Here is a 17551-nt window from a genome sequence, read left to right on the forward strand (position 1 = left end):
GAAACTAGCTTTAAAAGATATGAACACGTATATTTTTAATATGGTTTTTAAAGGTGAATTAAACGTATTTTCACACATAGTTACGTGTAACATCTTGAGGCAACTGAACCGAATAATATGGTCCCTTTTTATGTCATTTTATATTTGTTGTTATCTAACTCATTGTATATAAGTTTGCTTGGCAGATCCTTGCTAATACATGTACATGTATATTGTACACTTTTTAAACCTGATGGATAAAACTTATGTATTGCACTTAACTGATATCCTCCATATATCTTAAAATATTATTGCAGCACGTTTGTTTCACATGTGCCCATGTTTTGTCATTTTTGTGATATTATAACCTTTTCGCTTTTATTTCATTTGAAATTACCTTGTTTTCATCCTCGACAGTTGCAAACTAGTTCGATCCGGTGTTTAGCACCACCTGTCTGCGTAATGTTTACCAAATATGGAGCGTCGTCAAGGTCAAAGGGTTTATTGGCTGTTCTGTTTAAAGTAACGAATGGGTCAACGGTATGATATTCTAGTACCTAAACCTAGTTTGATTCATTGATTGATTGTATATTGTTTACCGTCCCTCTCGAGAGAAATTTTCACTCATATGGAGACGTCACCATTGCCGGTGAAGGGCTGCAAAATTTCGGCCTATGCTAGGCGCTTATGACCTTTGAGCAAGTAGGGGTCTTTATCGTGCCACAGCTGCTGTGCCACGGGAGCTCGATTTTTGTGATCTCATCCGAAAAACCTCCCCATTTATTCACCTCTTACGACAAGCAAGGGGTACTAGGGACCTATTTTAACCCGGATCCCCACGGAACCAAATCTAGTTTGAAGTTTAATGAATGCATAAAAATATAGATATAAACAGATAAAATGTCGTTCCTTGTTGTTTTATCTAGTGATGATGAACCAATCAGTGAAGAATTTTTTACCGCAATGTTTCTTAAAAGTCATATAAGTCTGGTAATGTCTGGGTTATAGTGAACCTAAACACTTTTATATTTACATGTAAGGATTGTAATGTATGGATTACAGTAAGCTTAAACACTTCTATATTTACATGTCAGGATTGTAGTGTATGGATTACAGTGAGTCTAAACACTTCTATATTTACATGTAAGTCTTGTAATGTATAGATTACAGTGGGCTTAAACACTTCTATATTTACATATAAGGCTTGTAATGTATGGGTTACAGTGAGCCTAAACACTCCTATATTTACATATAAGGCATGTAATGTATGAGTTACAGTGATCCTAAAGACTTCTATTTTTACATATAAGACTTGTAATGTATGGATTACAGTGAGCTTAAACACTTCTATATTTACATATAAGGCTTGTAATGTATGGATTACAGTAAGCTTAAACACTTCTATATTTATATGTAAGTCTTGTAATGTATGGATTACATTAAGCCTAAACACTTCTATATTTACATGTAAGTCCTGTAATGTATAGATTACAGTGAGCTTAAACACTTCTATATTTACATGTAAGACTTGTAGTGTATAGGTTATAGTGATTCTAAAAACTTCTATATTTACATGTACACCTGTAAGGCTTGCAATGTATGGATTACAGTGAGCTTAAACATTTCTATATTTACATATAAGACTTGTAATGTATGGATTACAGTGAGCCTAAACACTTCTATATTTACATGTAAGGATTATAATGTATGAGTTACAGTGAGCCTAAACACTTCTATATTTACATATAAGGCTTGTAATGTATGGATTACAGTAAGCTTAAACACTTCTATATTTACATATAAGGCTTGTAATGTATGGATTACAGTGAGCTTAAACACTTCTATATTTATATGTAAGTCTTGTAATGTATGGATTACATTAAGCCTAAACACTTCTATATTTACATGTAAGTCCTGTAATGTATAGATTACAGTGAGCTTAAACACTTCTATATTTACATGTAAGACTTGTAGTGTATAGGTTATAGTGATTCTAAAAACTTCTATATTTACATGTACACCTGTAATGCTTGCAATGTATGGATTACAGTGAGCTTAAACACATATATATTTACATATCAGGCTTGTAATGCATGGATTACAGTAAGCTTAAACACTTCTATATTTATATGTAAGGCTTGTAATGCATGGATTACAGTGAACCTAAACTCTTTTTTATTTACATATCAGGCTTGTAATGTATGGATTACAGTAAGCTTAAACACTTCTATATTTACATATCAGGCTTGTAATACATGGATTACAGTGAACCTAAACTCTTTTTTATTTACATATCAAGCTTGTAATGTATGGATTACAGTAAGCTTAAACACTTCTATATTTACATATAAGGCTTGTAATGTATGGATTACAGTAAGCTTAAGCACTTCTATATTTACATGTAAGGCTTGTAATGTATGGATTACAGTGAGCCTAAACACTTCTATATTTACATATAAGGCTTGTAATGTATGGGTTACAGTGAGCCTAAACACTTCTATATTTACATATAAGACTTGTAATGTATGGACTACAGTGAGCCTAAACACTTCTATATTTACATATAAGGCTTGTAATGTATGGGTTACAGTGAGCCTAAACACTTCTATATTTACATGTAAGGCTTGTAATGTATGGATTACAGTGAGCCTAAACACTTCTATATTTACATATAAGGCTTGTAATGTATGGGTTACAGTGAGCCTAAACACTTCTATATTTACATATCAGGCTTGTAATGTATGGGTTACAGTGAGCCTAAACACCTTTATATTTACATATCAGGCTTGTAATGTATGGATTACAGTGAGCCTAAATATTCTATATTTACATGTAAGGATTATAATGTATGAGTTACAGTGAGCCTAAACACTTCTATATTTACATATCAAGCTTGTAATGTATGGATTACAGTGAGCCTAAACACTTCTATATTTACATATAAGGCATGTAATGTATGAGTTACAGTGAGCCTAAAGACTTCTATTTTTACATATAAGACTTGTAATGCATGGATTACAGTGAACCTAAACTCTTTTATTTACATATCAGGCTTGTAATGTATGGGTTACAGTGAGCCTAAACACTTCTATATTTACTTATAAGGTTTGTAATGTATGTATAGCTGTGAGCCTAAACACTTCTATATTTACATATAAGGCTTGTAATGTATGGATTACAGTAAGCTTAAACACTTCTATATTTACATGTAAGGCTTGTAATGTATGGATTACAGTAAGCTTAAACACTTATATATTTACATGTAAGGCTTGTAATGTATGGGTTACAGTGAGCCTAAACACTTCTATATTCACATATAATTCCAATGTTATTTATTACAGTTGTTTTGATTGGACAAAAATAAAGCTGAACAAGAGTTTACACAACAATAAATCGGAAAACACGATGTATCCATACACGCCTGAAAACAAACAACATAGTGCGGGGAAACTATTCAAATTTTTGCAATTGTTAATAAAGTGAATGAATTGGAATTATAAGAATCAAACATTCTTTTTGAAGAATTTATTGATGTATACACTCCGAATATTTTACTCACAAACTTAACATAAAAGTGCTTCGCACTTTTATTCGGTTTGTGAGTAAAATGTCCGGAGTTTACACATCGATAAATTCTTCAAAAAAAATGTTTAATCCTATAATAAGGCTTGTAATGTATGGGATACAGTGAGCCTAAAGACTTCTATATTTACATATCAGGCTTGTAATGTATGGATTACAGTGAGCCTAAACACTTCTATATTTACATATAAGGCTTGTACTGTATGGATTACACTAAGCTTAAACACTTCTATATTTACATATCAGGCTTGTAATGCATGGATTACAGTAAGCTTAAACACTTCTATATTTACATATCAGGCTTGTAATGCATGGATTACAGTAAGCTTAAACACTTCTATATTTACATATAAGGCTTGTAATGCATGGATTACAGTAAGCTTAAACACTTCTATATTTACATATAAGGCTTGTAATGCATGGATTACAGTAAGCCTAAACACTTCTAAATTTACATGTAAGGCTTGTAGTGTATAGGTTATAGTGAGTCTAAACACTTTTATATTTTCATATAAGGCTTGCAATGTATGGATTACAATGTGTATAAACACTTATATATTTACATGTACACCTGTAAGGCTTGTAATGTATGTATAACAGTTAGCCTAAACACTTCTAAATTTACATATCAGGCTTTTAATGTATGGATTACAGTGAAGCTAAGCACTTCTATATTTACATGTAAGTCTTGTAATCTATGGATTACAATGAGCCTAAACACGTTTATATTTACATGTAAGGCTTGTAATGTATGGATTACAGTAAGCTTAAAGACTTCTATATTTACATATTAGGCTTGTAATGTATGGATTACAGTGAGCCTAAACACTTCTATATTGACGTATCAGACTTGCAATGTATGGATTACAGTTAGCCTAAACACTTCTATATTTACATATAAGGCTTGTAATGTATGGATTACAGTAAGCCTAAACACTTCTATATTTACATGTAAGACTTGTAATGTATGGTGTACAGTAAGCCTACACACTTCTATATTTACATGTAAGACTTGTAATGTATGGTGTACAGTAAGCCTAAACACTTCAATATTTACATGTAAGACTTGTAGTGTATAGGTTATAGTGAGTCTAAACACTTTTATATTTTCATATAAGAACTATTCTATTTGCTGCCTAAAATTCACAAAAAAGACGTGCCAGTCCGTCCTATAGTCAGTGCCATCGGACACCCCACGGAGAAAATCTCTGAATTCATTGATTTACATCTCCGTCAACACGTAGAAGATTTACCATCATACTTGAAGGACACCACTAGTTACCTTAATAAAACACCCTCATCGGGCCTACCAGACCATACCCTCCTTGTGACCATGGATGTTACTTCACTTTACACTAACATTCCACATGACGAGGGTATCGAGGCGTATAGAGAGGTTTGGAACAATAGGGTAATTAAATGTCCTTCAACCGAATCACTCATTCAGCTTCTTAAACATGTCCTCAAGTTCAATAACTTCATGTTCAATGGTGAACGCTACCTGCAAATAAGTGGCACAGCTATGGGAACAAAAATGGCACCATCGTATGACAACATCTTTATGGGGAGACTGGAACGTAGACTTCTACATCATTCACCAGTTAAACCCCTTAGTTGGCTACGTTTTATAGATGACATTGAGATGAAGTGGGTTGACGGTCGTGAAAGCCTGGACGATTTTATCGAGATGGCAAACTCTTTCCATAATTCCATCAAGTTTACTGTGGAAATTTCCGACTCAAATAACACATTTTCGGATACCACAGCCACATTTAGAAACGGGGGAAATTGAGTTTAATCTCCAAATCAAACCCACTGACTCTCATTTATACCTTATGCCATCTACTTGTCATCCACCCCACACTTTCAAAGGTGTACCTAAGGGTTTAGCTACGCAAATCCGCCGCATCTACTCTACTCCTACTATTTTCCAAGAACAAGGAACAATCTTCAAACCTCATCTCACTAACAGAGGATATGATCCTTGCAAGGTACAATCCGCGATTGATGAGATGTCACTACAGGACCGACAGTCCCTCCTCCAGTATAAAGAAAAACCTCAGAATGACAGGGTTCCATTGGTCACTACGTATCATCCCGCCCTCAAGAACATCAACGGTATTCTGGAAAAAACACCTGCCCATTCTGCATGCCAACAAACGAATGAATGATGTTTTTAAGGAACCTCCGACGGCATCCTTCAGACGCCCCAGAAACCTGAAGGACATGATAGTAAGGACCAAACTGGATAACACTTTACCCAATGGAGGTTTCAAAACATGCTCAGACCTCAGATGTCAATTATGCAAATATAGCTCAGACACTGAGGGTTTTAGCAGTCCGGTCACGACTCGCAGTTATAAAATATTGGGAAACTTTTCCTGCAAAACCAATAACTGCATCTATCTCATCAGTTGCGATGCCTGCCTGAAGCAGTACATAGGAGAAACAACAGACCTTCGCAGACTGGTCAACAACCACCGGTCCTCCATCAGATCCAAAAAAGATTTGCCAATAGCAACACATTTCAATGGCAATAACCACTGATGGGAGGACATGACAGTAGTGGTTGTTGATCATGAGCCTAGTTGGTCAAATACCGAAAGAAAGCAGAAGGAAAACTTCTGGATGCACAGGTTGAAGTCATTTGAACCGCATGGACCTACTGACTTCACCAGGATGAATACGGGCTAAACCCTTACTAGATTTCAAGCTTCATCTAGACCTACTCGTCTGATCATGTCCCTAACAGTGGTACTATGGCCATTTTTGAACACATTTTTTCTTTTCAATTCTGTTTACAATCAGCCCACTCCTTTTAATTACTTTGACCTTCATAACCGATTGCTTACATGTAAAACCCATTTATCAGTTTCCGTGATTCTGTGTTTTTGCACGTCTCCCCTAGACATGATCAGTACGGGAATGTCTGATGTTGATTCAATTTCGTAGGCTGCTCATTCTTTGTTTTTGTTTGGAGTTGATCCACTTTGTATACTTATTCAAATTTGTTATTTACATTATCTTTCTCTCAAATTTTGTTCATTTCTTATTTCATTTTATAGTGTTCATTCATTTACATAGTTTATTTTCAGTTGTTTTTTGTTTTGTTGTTTTTTTTTTTTTTTGGGGGGGGTGGTTGTTTTTTTTATTTTTGTGTGTGTGTTGATATTTTTTTTCTTATTATTATCTTTATTGAATTATTTATTCTTAATGCATAGTTAAAATAGAATCTCTCTGAGTACGAGTTACATGTAGCTTTACTATTTGTCAACGTAATTGGGTTAACTCGTTCCACTTGAGATTAATTAAGTCTAGTTTTATCACTTCGTACATTTTGGATCAGCTCTTTGGACGAATAAGGCATGTCCTAATTCGTTCCACTTTTAACATTGATTGGCAAGCCTAAAGACCAAAAAAACATGTAGTCTGCGTTGTAAATACGTTTGTAGATTAGTGTAGTTGAAGTGCTAGATGTACTTGTATGTAGTTTTTGTTATTATTCTCTGTTGATATTGGCCACATTATGTAATTCTTTTCGAAAATTTGTTGACAATCTGGTTGTTCGTATCGTTGGTCATTTTAGTGCTTTGTATATATATATATATATATATATATATATATATGAATGCTGGACAACTCGCCCCCAAGACAACTCGCCCCCTCTTAGGACAACTCGCCCTCTCTCAGGACAAGTCGCCCCCTTCTCTTGAGACAACTCGCCCCCAATATTATATATACATATATTATCACATTTTATTTTTATTTTGTGTGTGTTATTTACACTTTTAACCCTATAAATTAAAGATACGTCTTTTTATTTCATACTTTAACACGAATGGTAAATTCTAATAGAATAAATCAATTGGCAAGGAAAACTATATTTACTGATCTTCAGGTAATTTATTAAATGTCTCCAAATACTGAGAAATTTTTAGGGGGTTTGGGGGGGGAGGGTGAGTGGTTTTGTTTGTTTGTTTGTTTGTTTTTTTTTCTGTTTTTTTTTTTTTTTTTTTTTTTTTTTTTTTTTTTTTTTTTGTCGATGTAGTATACATAAGTGTAAAGGTGAAGCATGAATATTCTGATATATGTAATTATATTTTAATGCGTTTCTCACCTAATTCCCGTTGAAAAATAATAAAATTCCCATTTTAGAAATTTAATAACGGCTTTGCTTTACGGATTCTTTTTACCCGGGGTGATTCTTTTTACGCGGCGATTTCAAAGTGTAAAGAACTCTGATGATGAGTACCTCAAAACGTTTGAAGTAAATTTATAACAGCTTGGGTGAAATCAAACAATTAGATTTAACAACAGACGCAGATTATTGATAATTATACTACGTCAGCTGTAGATCAAGCCAATACTCTCCCTATACCAAACGCTAACTTGTTTCCGCTGAAATTATATATTTTACATGTACATAAAAGTGATGATGAATTTACTGAACCCAAACACTGGATTTTCACTAAAATCTTTCGTCTTGCATAAAAAGACACGAAGTTCAGTGTTTATGTGAACACGTCTTATTGTCTGTGATGTATATACTATCTATAAGAAATTCATTAATTTTTGCTAAAACACTTCTTGGACTTAGACCAAAAATAATAATTGTAAACATGTATGATATGAAGGGGGCGAGTTGTCCCGAAGAGGGGGCGAGTTGTCTTGAGAGCGAGTTGTCTTAGGGGCGAGTTGTCCCGATGAGGGGGCGAGTTGTCTTGAGGGCGAGTTGTCTTGGGGGCGAGTTGTCCTGATACCATATATATATATATATATATATATATATATATATGTTAGTTATCTTCACCTTTCATTTAACTGAAAAATTGTTGAATGTGGCAAAAAACATCAAAACAATGAATCAATCAATCATTTATATCTCTACAACCGCAGTTTTTGTACACAAATTTAACAGAATGTTTTGTTTCCTTTTATTCATAGAAAACCGAAATATTTAAAAATTGTATTAAAATTTAGCATCTGTACCTTTAAGCGTGAATTATTTGTTGCAATTCTACTTGTATAGAAGAAAAAATTACATTGCAAAATTTTGATTTAAGAGTACATGTATTGTGAAAGTTTTGATATGTCGAAATTACTTACATATATTTGCAATAAGTTATTTATTGTTATTATTATCACTTATCTTACCCCTCAAACTTTCTCTGTAAGGGGTACCTGTAAAGTTCGAAACGAAACGAAATCTACCGAAACGAAACGAAATCTACTGAAACGAAACAAAACCCACCGAAACGAAACGAAACCTACCGAAACGAAACAAATTGTATAACCGAACTGTTTTGATTATAATATTTAAAAATTGTATCTTAAGCCCCTGTGAAAGTTACCACATATAAATAAATCCGCCTCCCCTTTGATGTAGGCTTTCGACTTGACTGATACAAAGTTTTAAAAGTTGGAAAGGGGGTGGGATGAGTAAGCACAAAGTACATATCCGAAGTTTTTTAAATACCATGTGCAATTAGTTTTGGATCCATAAATTTCAGAACGGAGGGTTACAGTCTCAGAGGTCTAGGGAAACACACTAAAGGAGGGCTGGGGTCATCGGATCCGCATTTGGGCATAAATACATGTTTCAGCATTTTTTGCTTTAAAGACAAATCTATGTATACATGTGGATATTGTGTATTTGTATGTAGTAAGAGATACCATTTTTAAATATTATAATTAAAGGAGTTCGGTCATACAATCTGTTTCGTTTCGTTTCGGTGGGTTTCGTTTTGGTAGATTTCAAACGGTGGATTTTGAGTATGTCCTCCCGTTCTCTTTGTAATTTCTGCTTCCCTTGTTCATAAGCCTTTTGATTTTATAAAATATTGACCTCCTGATATTGCATTAAAAAAATTCCGTTTTCTGTCCCGTTTTCAATTCCCCGTCTAAGCAACACCCCAAATGTAAAACTTATACGGTACCAATAGAGTTATCTTTAGACTCAATACATATCAATAATGATTTTTAATAATATATATATATATATATATTATATATATATATATATATATATATATATATATATATATATGTGTGTGTGTGTGTGTGTGTGTGTGTGTGTGTATATATACATTGTATATATATCTCTTACAGAATTAATTTTTTTCCATTATTGAAAGTACTCGCACCTCAGCAGTTGGAAATAAAATAAGAGCTTAAGAGCTCTTCCTGCTTTCAACTTTCTCAGGCACCAGTCAAGCCGAAAGCCTACATCAAAGGGGAGGCGAATTCTATTTATGTGTGGTAACTTTCACAGGAGCCTAATATACCATTTTCAATTATTATAATTAAAAGAGTTCGGTTATACAATCTGTTTCGTTTCGGTAGATTTCGTTTCGCACTTTACAGGTACCCCTCTGTAAGCTACATCAGTAACACAATTCTTATTGCCTCGTCATCTCCGATAAGTCTCTAATGCAATGATAACAACTTTTGTATTAAACATTATGATTTCGGTGTGTTCCATATACAGTAAATCACGCTTATACTGAAAAGGCGTATAACCAAATCACGCATTTGCAAAGTGATGTTTATTCCCCATGAAAGAAACAACGATAAATCTTATGGGATATAACGAAGCTTGGTTTCAACAAACTGTTTTTGCTGGCCCTGGAGGTTTGCTATATAATGCAACCGAGAAACGTGTTCATATACACTTATCTTTCAAGGTTAAAGAAGATTTAAAGAGCTAAAGCTATCACAGGGTCAGATGGGTTTTTTGGCAAATCAATCTAACTATTTTAGTTCAGAGAACGACACAATTCCGATACATTGTCCTCCCTCACATAACTGGAAATCTGTTCTTTGTGGTTGTAGAGTATTCTGTGTCTACCGGTACAGCCTATATAAGGTCATTCGAATACTCCTCTCAACTTCTTCACATAACGTGGTACGAATGAAAGGTGAAATACTAATGAATACAAATGTTTCTTGTCTCTTTAGAAGTGGGTATTATCATGTTGTGAATTTGTTTAGCTCACCGACAAACTCATGTTGAATTTATTTACTTTGCTTTGCTACTGGCCATAAGTGATAAACAAAGAACCAATGGAATCAACAGGGAAGTTGGCTTTACCTTTCTTTTATTTGCTGAGCATTAATAATGAATATCATGTGCACCCTACTGTAGATTTACATGTTTTTGCCGGTATTATAAAATTTCAGGAAGTTCGATGCATACTGCCAGGAATTATCTACACCATCACGACACTATGACTGAGAGCTTTGGGAAGGGTAAAGATGAGTGAGGTACACCACTATCACTTTGTTAAGTATTGATCTGTTTGAGGTACACCACTATCTCTTTGTTAAGTATTTGGTCTGTTTGAGGTACACCACTATCTCTTTGTTAAGTATTTGATCTGTTTGAGGTACACCACTATCTCTTTGTTAAGTATTTGATCTGTTTGCAGATGATCGGAATATCTGGAATCACAATGATTCCGACAACTGCGACAATCACCAGCGCCCCTAAACACCCAATCGTCTGTGACGAGGCCCGAGGGTCGCTAGCCGAGATCTTGGTACGAGCGTTTGAGGACAGTTCCCGCTTGTTGAGGAGAAGCTCATTCTTCACCTCCTCTATCCAGGTCTGCAATTCTGCATTGGAGTACTCCGTGAAGGAACACGAGCAATTGCAGGTTCTGGTGGGTGTAGTCGTTGGAAAGTTATAATCGTAGTTACCTACAAAGGAAAAAATCAGATGTACCTAGACAGACAAACAGTTGTACAAGACAGGTAGATGTAAATGTACGTAGACATGCAGATGCACCTAGAGAGGCAGATGTATCTACACAGACAGAGAGATGTACCTAGATAGACAGAGAGATGTACCTAGACAGACAGATGTACCTAGACAGGCAGATGTACCTAGATAGACAGATGTACCTAGACAGACAGATGTACCTAGACAGACAGACATACAGATGTACCTAGACAAACAGATGTACCTAGACATACAGATGTATCTACACAGACAGATAGATGTACCTAGACAGACAGATGTACCTAGACAGACAGACAGACAGATGTACCTAGATAGACAGATGTATCTACACAGACAGAGAGATGTACCTAGACAGACAGATGTACCTAGACAAACATATGTACCTAGATAGACAGATGTACCTAGACAGACAGATGTACCTAGACAGAGAGATGTACCTAGACAGACAGATGTACCTAGACAAACAGATGTAACTAGATAGACAGATGTACCTAGACAGACAGATGTACCTAGACAGACAGATGTACCTAGATACACAGATATACATAGACAGACAGATGTACGTAGACAGATGTACCTAGACAGACATATGTACCTAGATAGACAGATGTACCTAGACAGACAGATGTATCTAGACAGACATATGTACCTAGATAGACATATGTACCTAGACAGACAGACAGATGTACCTAGACAGACAGACAGATGTACATAGACAGACAGATTCACATAGACAGACAGATGTACCTAGATAGACAGACAGATATACATAGACAGACAGATTCACATAGACAGACAGATGTACCTAGACAGACAGACATATGTACATAGACAGACAGATGTACCTTGATAGACAGATTTACCTAGACAGACAGATGTACCTAGATAGACAGATGTACCTAGACAGACAGATGTACCTAGACAGACAGATAGATGTACCTAGACGGACAGATGTACCTAGACAGACAGACAGATGTACCTAGACAGACAGATGTACCCAGACAGACAGACAGATGTACCTAGACAGATGTACTTAGACAGACAGATGTACCTAGAGAGGCAGATGTATCTACACAGACAGACAGATGTACCTAGACAGACAGACAGATGTACCTAGACAGACAGATGCACCTAGGCAGACAGAGAATAGCATGTCACTTTACAAAGCAGAAAATGAATCAGGTGTGATAATCTCTTTCAGATAATTTAAAAACGTTTTCATACTTGCAATGTTTTCAAATTTTCCACACTTGGATATTTTTTTTCACTTCCAAATTTAGGATATCATCAATGTTTACACACTTAGGATAGGTTTGTAAAAAGCACCCACACTTGGATAGTTTTGTAAAAACGTGTCCGCACTTTGATAGTTTGTAAACAATTTTCTACACTTAGGATAGGTTTGTAAAAAAAAACAAAAAAAAAAACAATCCACACTTAGGATAATTTTGTAAAAAATTCTACACTTAGGATAATTTTGTAAAACGTCTCTACACTTGGGATAGTTTTGTAAAATGTTTCCACATATTAATAAAGTGTATGACCACACATAACGAGAATCGTCCAAGAAACTAAAAAAATCCAAATCGTTTGCGACATGTAGTGATCCTTTCGGTTAGAATGGTAATGATAATAAGAAAAGAAGCTTGTAAAATGGTCATAAAATGATGACACAAACAAACAAATCACAAATTAATGGAAATTGAAGTTCTTCAGACTTACAGCCAAGACTGCTCTCTGTGAAGTTTATGAATGTTTCTAGCATCGTGCCATTGTTTATGATAACTGTCAAACAGAAAACGTCACCATAGTAATTAAATATAGATACACAACATACATTAAATTGATATGAACATTTGACCATGAAATAGAATTTTAAGTACTGAAGAAAGATGCCCTAAAGGACTGCATTAAAAATTGCGTTAGTATCCATGGTTACTGCATTATGAAAGCTTTGTAGTTTGTCCAAGAAAAGATCATGACTTGTATTAGTTCGCTATCACTATATGTACCTTCATCGCTCTGATTCAGGCCCTTGACAAACACCGTATAGTTGTCTGGAGCTGGTATAAGGCTGATCTGTACACTCATGTTCAGATGAAAGAACTCGTTAAAGTTAATCATGGCGGCTGTACATTCCCAGTAGGTGTCGTTGATCTGAACGACCTCTACAGCGATGCATGTCCTTACCGATTTATGGCAGTGGGTCTCGCATTCATAGGGCGTGGTCCTGTTTTGAAATACACCAAAAGCCACGCCTGTTGTGTTTCTGTCTATCTGTTTACCTACGTATGTCTCATTAGACGTGTATTCTGAAATAAAACAGGTGAACTTGAATGTCCAATTCTATCAATTTGTCATATTGAAGATTTCAGTTTGGCAGTTTATCCAGCGTGTTATTATTCATATTATCCACCGTCGCTAGCCATGCTTACTGATTTCGGGAGTACCTACCATATTTCAAACCGTGGCTGTATGAACAGCGAAACCATCGAATTTCATAAATATTTATGAAATCACACAATCATTTATCGGCCAATAAAAATCACAATATGTTAATGGTTGCACCCGCAAGTAAAACGTGTAGCGTTTGTTTACAAATGATATCCGATAAACACGCTTATAAATCACTCATTTCTAAAGAACCAAGTCGAGTATATTATAACTATGGGCTATGCATGTAAATTTAGTTTGGGTGGCTATTGTGTCATTTTTCCCAATCCGCAATCCTTAGATTATTCCGCTACGAGTCACGCGATGAATTCCGAGTGCCTTTGCATAAAAGAAAATACGGACGTTCCGTGATTGGTCCATGTTTCATAAAGTCGAGGGCTTTCTTAATCATACAACCACGGCTATGACGTAATGTGAACGGGGGCAATAGGGGTGGTTTGTTTTATGGCATAGTGTAAATGGAGACAATAGGCGTGGTTTGTTTTATGACGTAGTGTAAATGGAGATAATAGGCGTGGTTTGTTTTATGACGTAGTGTGAATGGAGACAATAGGCGTGGTTTGTTTTATGACGCGACCGGTTTTTTGAAAGAAAGAACAAATTCCTTTCTCTATATATGGAGGTACACTGTAATTCAAAATACAACAGTAAAGCGCAAAACAAAATTTATCTCACCTATATCATGTCCTTTGTTGCACATAAATGGGAGCCTGGTTTCGCAGCTGACCGGTTCCCACACGTAGGAACTGAATGGATCCATGACAATTTTAGCACATGTATTATTGGATGCCTCCGCTATTGGCACACCGTTATTTCGCTGGTGGATCCGACAATTGCTGGCGTCATACCACTGGTCTGTCGCATCGTTCGGGTTGTAAAGTGGAAATATTAAAGGCCTATCCTGTGACCTAATAATAATTATGACAATAATAACAGCCATGTGTGGATTTCAGTATCATCAAGAATTTATTTACCATGCTTCTTAGTAACAAGCGAACCACGGACCACATCGCTCAACAGAGTAATTACAATTTACCATGTACAACAACCAGTCTTAATCATGGCTCCACTGTTTCCAATATAGTGAGGGGTTCGTGATACAATTCATTTTAACTATACTACATGAGTATGCTTGCATATCAATTTGACATTTTTTTTAAAAATCTTTTTGAGTGGAGGATTTTTATTAGTATAATCCATTCAAGTCTAGTTACTTCACTTCAATCTTGGTATGGCCGCATCTAGACCCATTCTCTCACCAGAGGGCGCGTTACGCAAGCTTCACATACAGTAGCGCACGGAACTCTGGGTAGAGAATGATCTAGACCACGTGGTTCATTGTGTAAAAAAAATTTGAGTCTACACTACGTAAGCATGTTGCATATTAATTTGACAAACAGAACCCTTGTATTTATTAGAATATTTCAAAGAACGTTTTTCACTAACTCTATGTAAAATTCTGGGTACCTATTCACAAAATATCTTACGACTAAGATCAAGATTTACAAACACTGTTATTTTCTTATTTTTCATTTCTTGTAGACAATCTTAATTAATATGTAAAGTACATCCATGGTTTATAAAACTTTAATACATACTAAATGGCCTTTTGATCGGTATTTAATCATCAGACAGAATTATTTGTTCAGCTTAGTCGTAAGATATTTTGTGAATATGGGCCCTGAACCCCTATCTGGGCACCACTTTTGTCCCGGTATTCGTGGTAGAAACTAACAAGCACCTTATTCTAACGATTACTTCATTAGCTCCTCCTCTTAGAGCGAGGCATGACCCTTCATCTGAAACTTAAAGCCCCTTCTACCCATGAGTGCTTTGAAGCAAGTTAGAATTGACCCGACGATGCCAGGGAAGAAGTTGAAAATGTGAAAAGTAACAGACGGACAAATGACGGACAAAATTCAAACAGGAAAGGTCACTTGAACTTACGGTACACAGAGTAATCGTAAGAATATTTCATAACCTTTTCCTTATCAATTGTGAACATCATTTTATCACTTGTATTTTTATGAAAAATCGATATACAGCAAAACACACTTGTAACAAACACATTTATTACGAATTCACGCTTATTGCAAAGTGAAATTTATTCCTCTATGAGCGGAAAATAACCAATTTTTTATTGGTTATATGAAGTTTGGTTATAATGAACTGTTTTTCGATGGACTTGGGGGTTTGCTATAACCGTGTTTTCCTGTATAACGACGTTTGGTTATAATGAACTGTTTTTCGCTGGACCTTGGAGTTCTCTATAACCGTGTTTACTGTATAACTAGGTTTGGTTATAAAGAACTGTTTTTCGCTGGACCTTGGGGTTCGATACAACCGTGTTTTACTGTACGATGCTTAGCATTATGAATTTATTGATATCTTCAATCAAACAAAGGTGTAACATACCATCCGTACTCCAGCAGTCGAGCACGGACATACTTGAATGTACTCGGACTCGTATTGGCTTTCCCCATCTTGGCAGCTTGACAGTGGGCAAAGGACTCCGGCAAGTTGGCGTCCGCGTCGAAGACTTCATATGTTTGCTTGCGGTTATTCCCAAAGTACCCTGAAATTTATAATACAATCTATGTAAGTAAAGAAAATAGATCTATACCAACAGGGGATATGGTATTCTAATGTGAGTTTTCATTAACTGGTTCAAATTACATGAACTATTTTTATTCCAATTTCAACAAGATGTGTTTGTAGAACACTACACATGTATGATCACCTTTAATCGTTGAAAGATCAATTTGTCCGAGATTAATGACCTTGACCATATCAGTAATTAAGCATTGATCCTGACTTTTCACTTCCCAAGTGTGAACTCTCCAGCATAAATATTTTAAACGTTATGACCAATTTTAGAGTTGCGGACAACGAAACATGCCAAAATACTTGACCCATCCCCATCCTTGAATTTGGGTTAAATTAAAGTTTTCCTTAATAACACCCTATTTTCAAGCAATGCCTATACCGGAAACAGGATACTAGTAAGGAATGTTAGCCAGACTAAGTTAAAACCAGTTGAATTAAACTCCACACAACACGGTAGATATTGACTTATACTCCACACCACACTGTATATATTGACCTATACTCTACTCCACACTGTATATATTGACCTATACTCTACACCACATTGTATATATTGACTTATACTCTACACCACACTGTAAATATTGACTTATACTCTACTCCACACTGTATATATTGACATATACTCTACATCCCACTGTAGATATTGACTTATACTCTACTCCACACTGTATATATTGACTTATACTCTACTCCACACTGTAGATATTGACTTATACTCTACTCCACACTGTAGATATTGACTTATACTCTACTCCAAGCTGTAGATATTGACTTATACTCTACTCCACACTGTAGATATTGACTTATACTCTACTCCACACTGTATATATTGACTTATACTCTACCCCACACTGTATATATTGACCTATACTCTAACCCACACTGTAGATATTGACTTATACTCTACACCACACTGTATATATTGATTTATACTCTACACCACACTGTATATATTGATTTATACTCTACATCCCACTGTATATATTGACTTATACTCTACTCCAAGCTGTAGATATTGGGTTATACTCTACACCAAGATGTAAATTATGATTTATACTCTACTCCAAGATGTAAATATTGCGTCATACTTTACTCCAAGCTGTATTCAATGTCATTCTCTTAATCTGTAGCTATTGACTTTTATTCTTCTCCACACTATAGATATTAAATTATATTCTACTTCAA

General features: G+C 35.3%; 1 protein-coding gene across 1 annotated transcript in view; it reads right to left on the reverse strand.

The window, feature by feature from the left end:
• Positions 1 to 10091: 10091 nt before the first annotated feature.
• Positions 10092 to 17551, reverse strand: part of LOC125680997 (uncharacterized) — a 40910-nt gene continuing 33450 nt past the window's right edge. Inside the window, exons 5-9 of the mRNA XM_048920871.2 lie at positions 16172 to 16331; positions 14432 to 14664; positions 13315 to 13614; positions 13025 to 13087; positions 10092 to 11259 (exon numbers count right to left, since the gene is read on the reverse strand). Of these exons, the coding sequence (XP_048776828.1) occupies positions 10955 to 11259; positions 13025 to 13087; positions 13315 to 13614; positions 14432 to 14664; positions 16172 to 16331 (1061 nt within the window). The 3' untranslated portion in view covers positions 10092 to 10954. The remainder of the gene's footprint in view (positions 11260 to 13024; positions 13088 to 13314; positions 13615 to 14431; positions 14665 to 16171; positions 16332 to 17551) is intronic.

This window comes from Ostrea edulis, chromosome 2 (assembly GCF_947568905.1).
Source record: "Ostrea edulis chromosome 2, xbOstEdul1.1, whole genome shotgun sequence".
Classification (NCBI taxonomy): domain Eukaryota; kingdom Metazoa; phylum Mollusca; class Bivalvia; order Ostreida; family Ostreidae; genus Ostrea; species Ostrea edulis.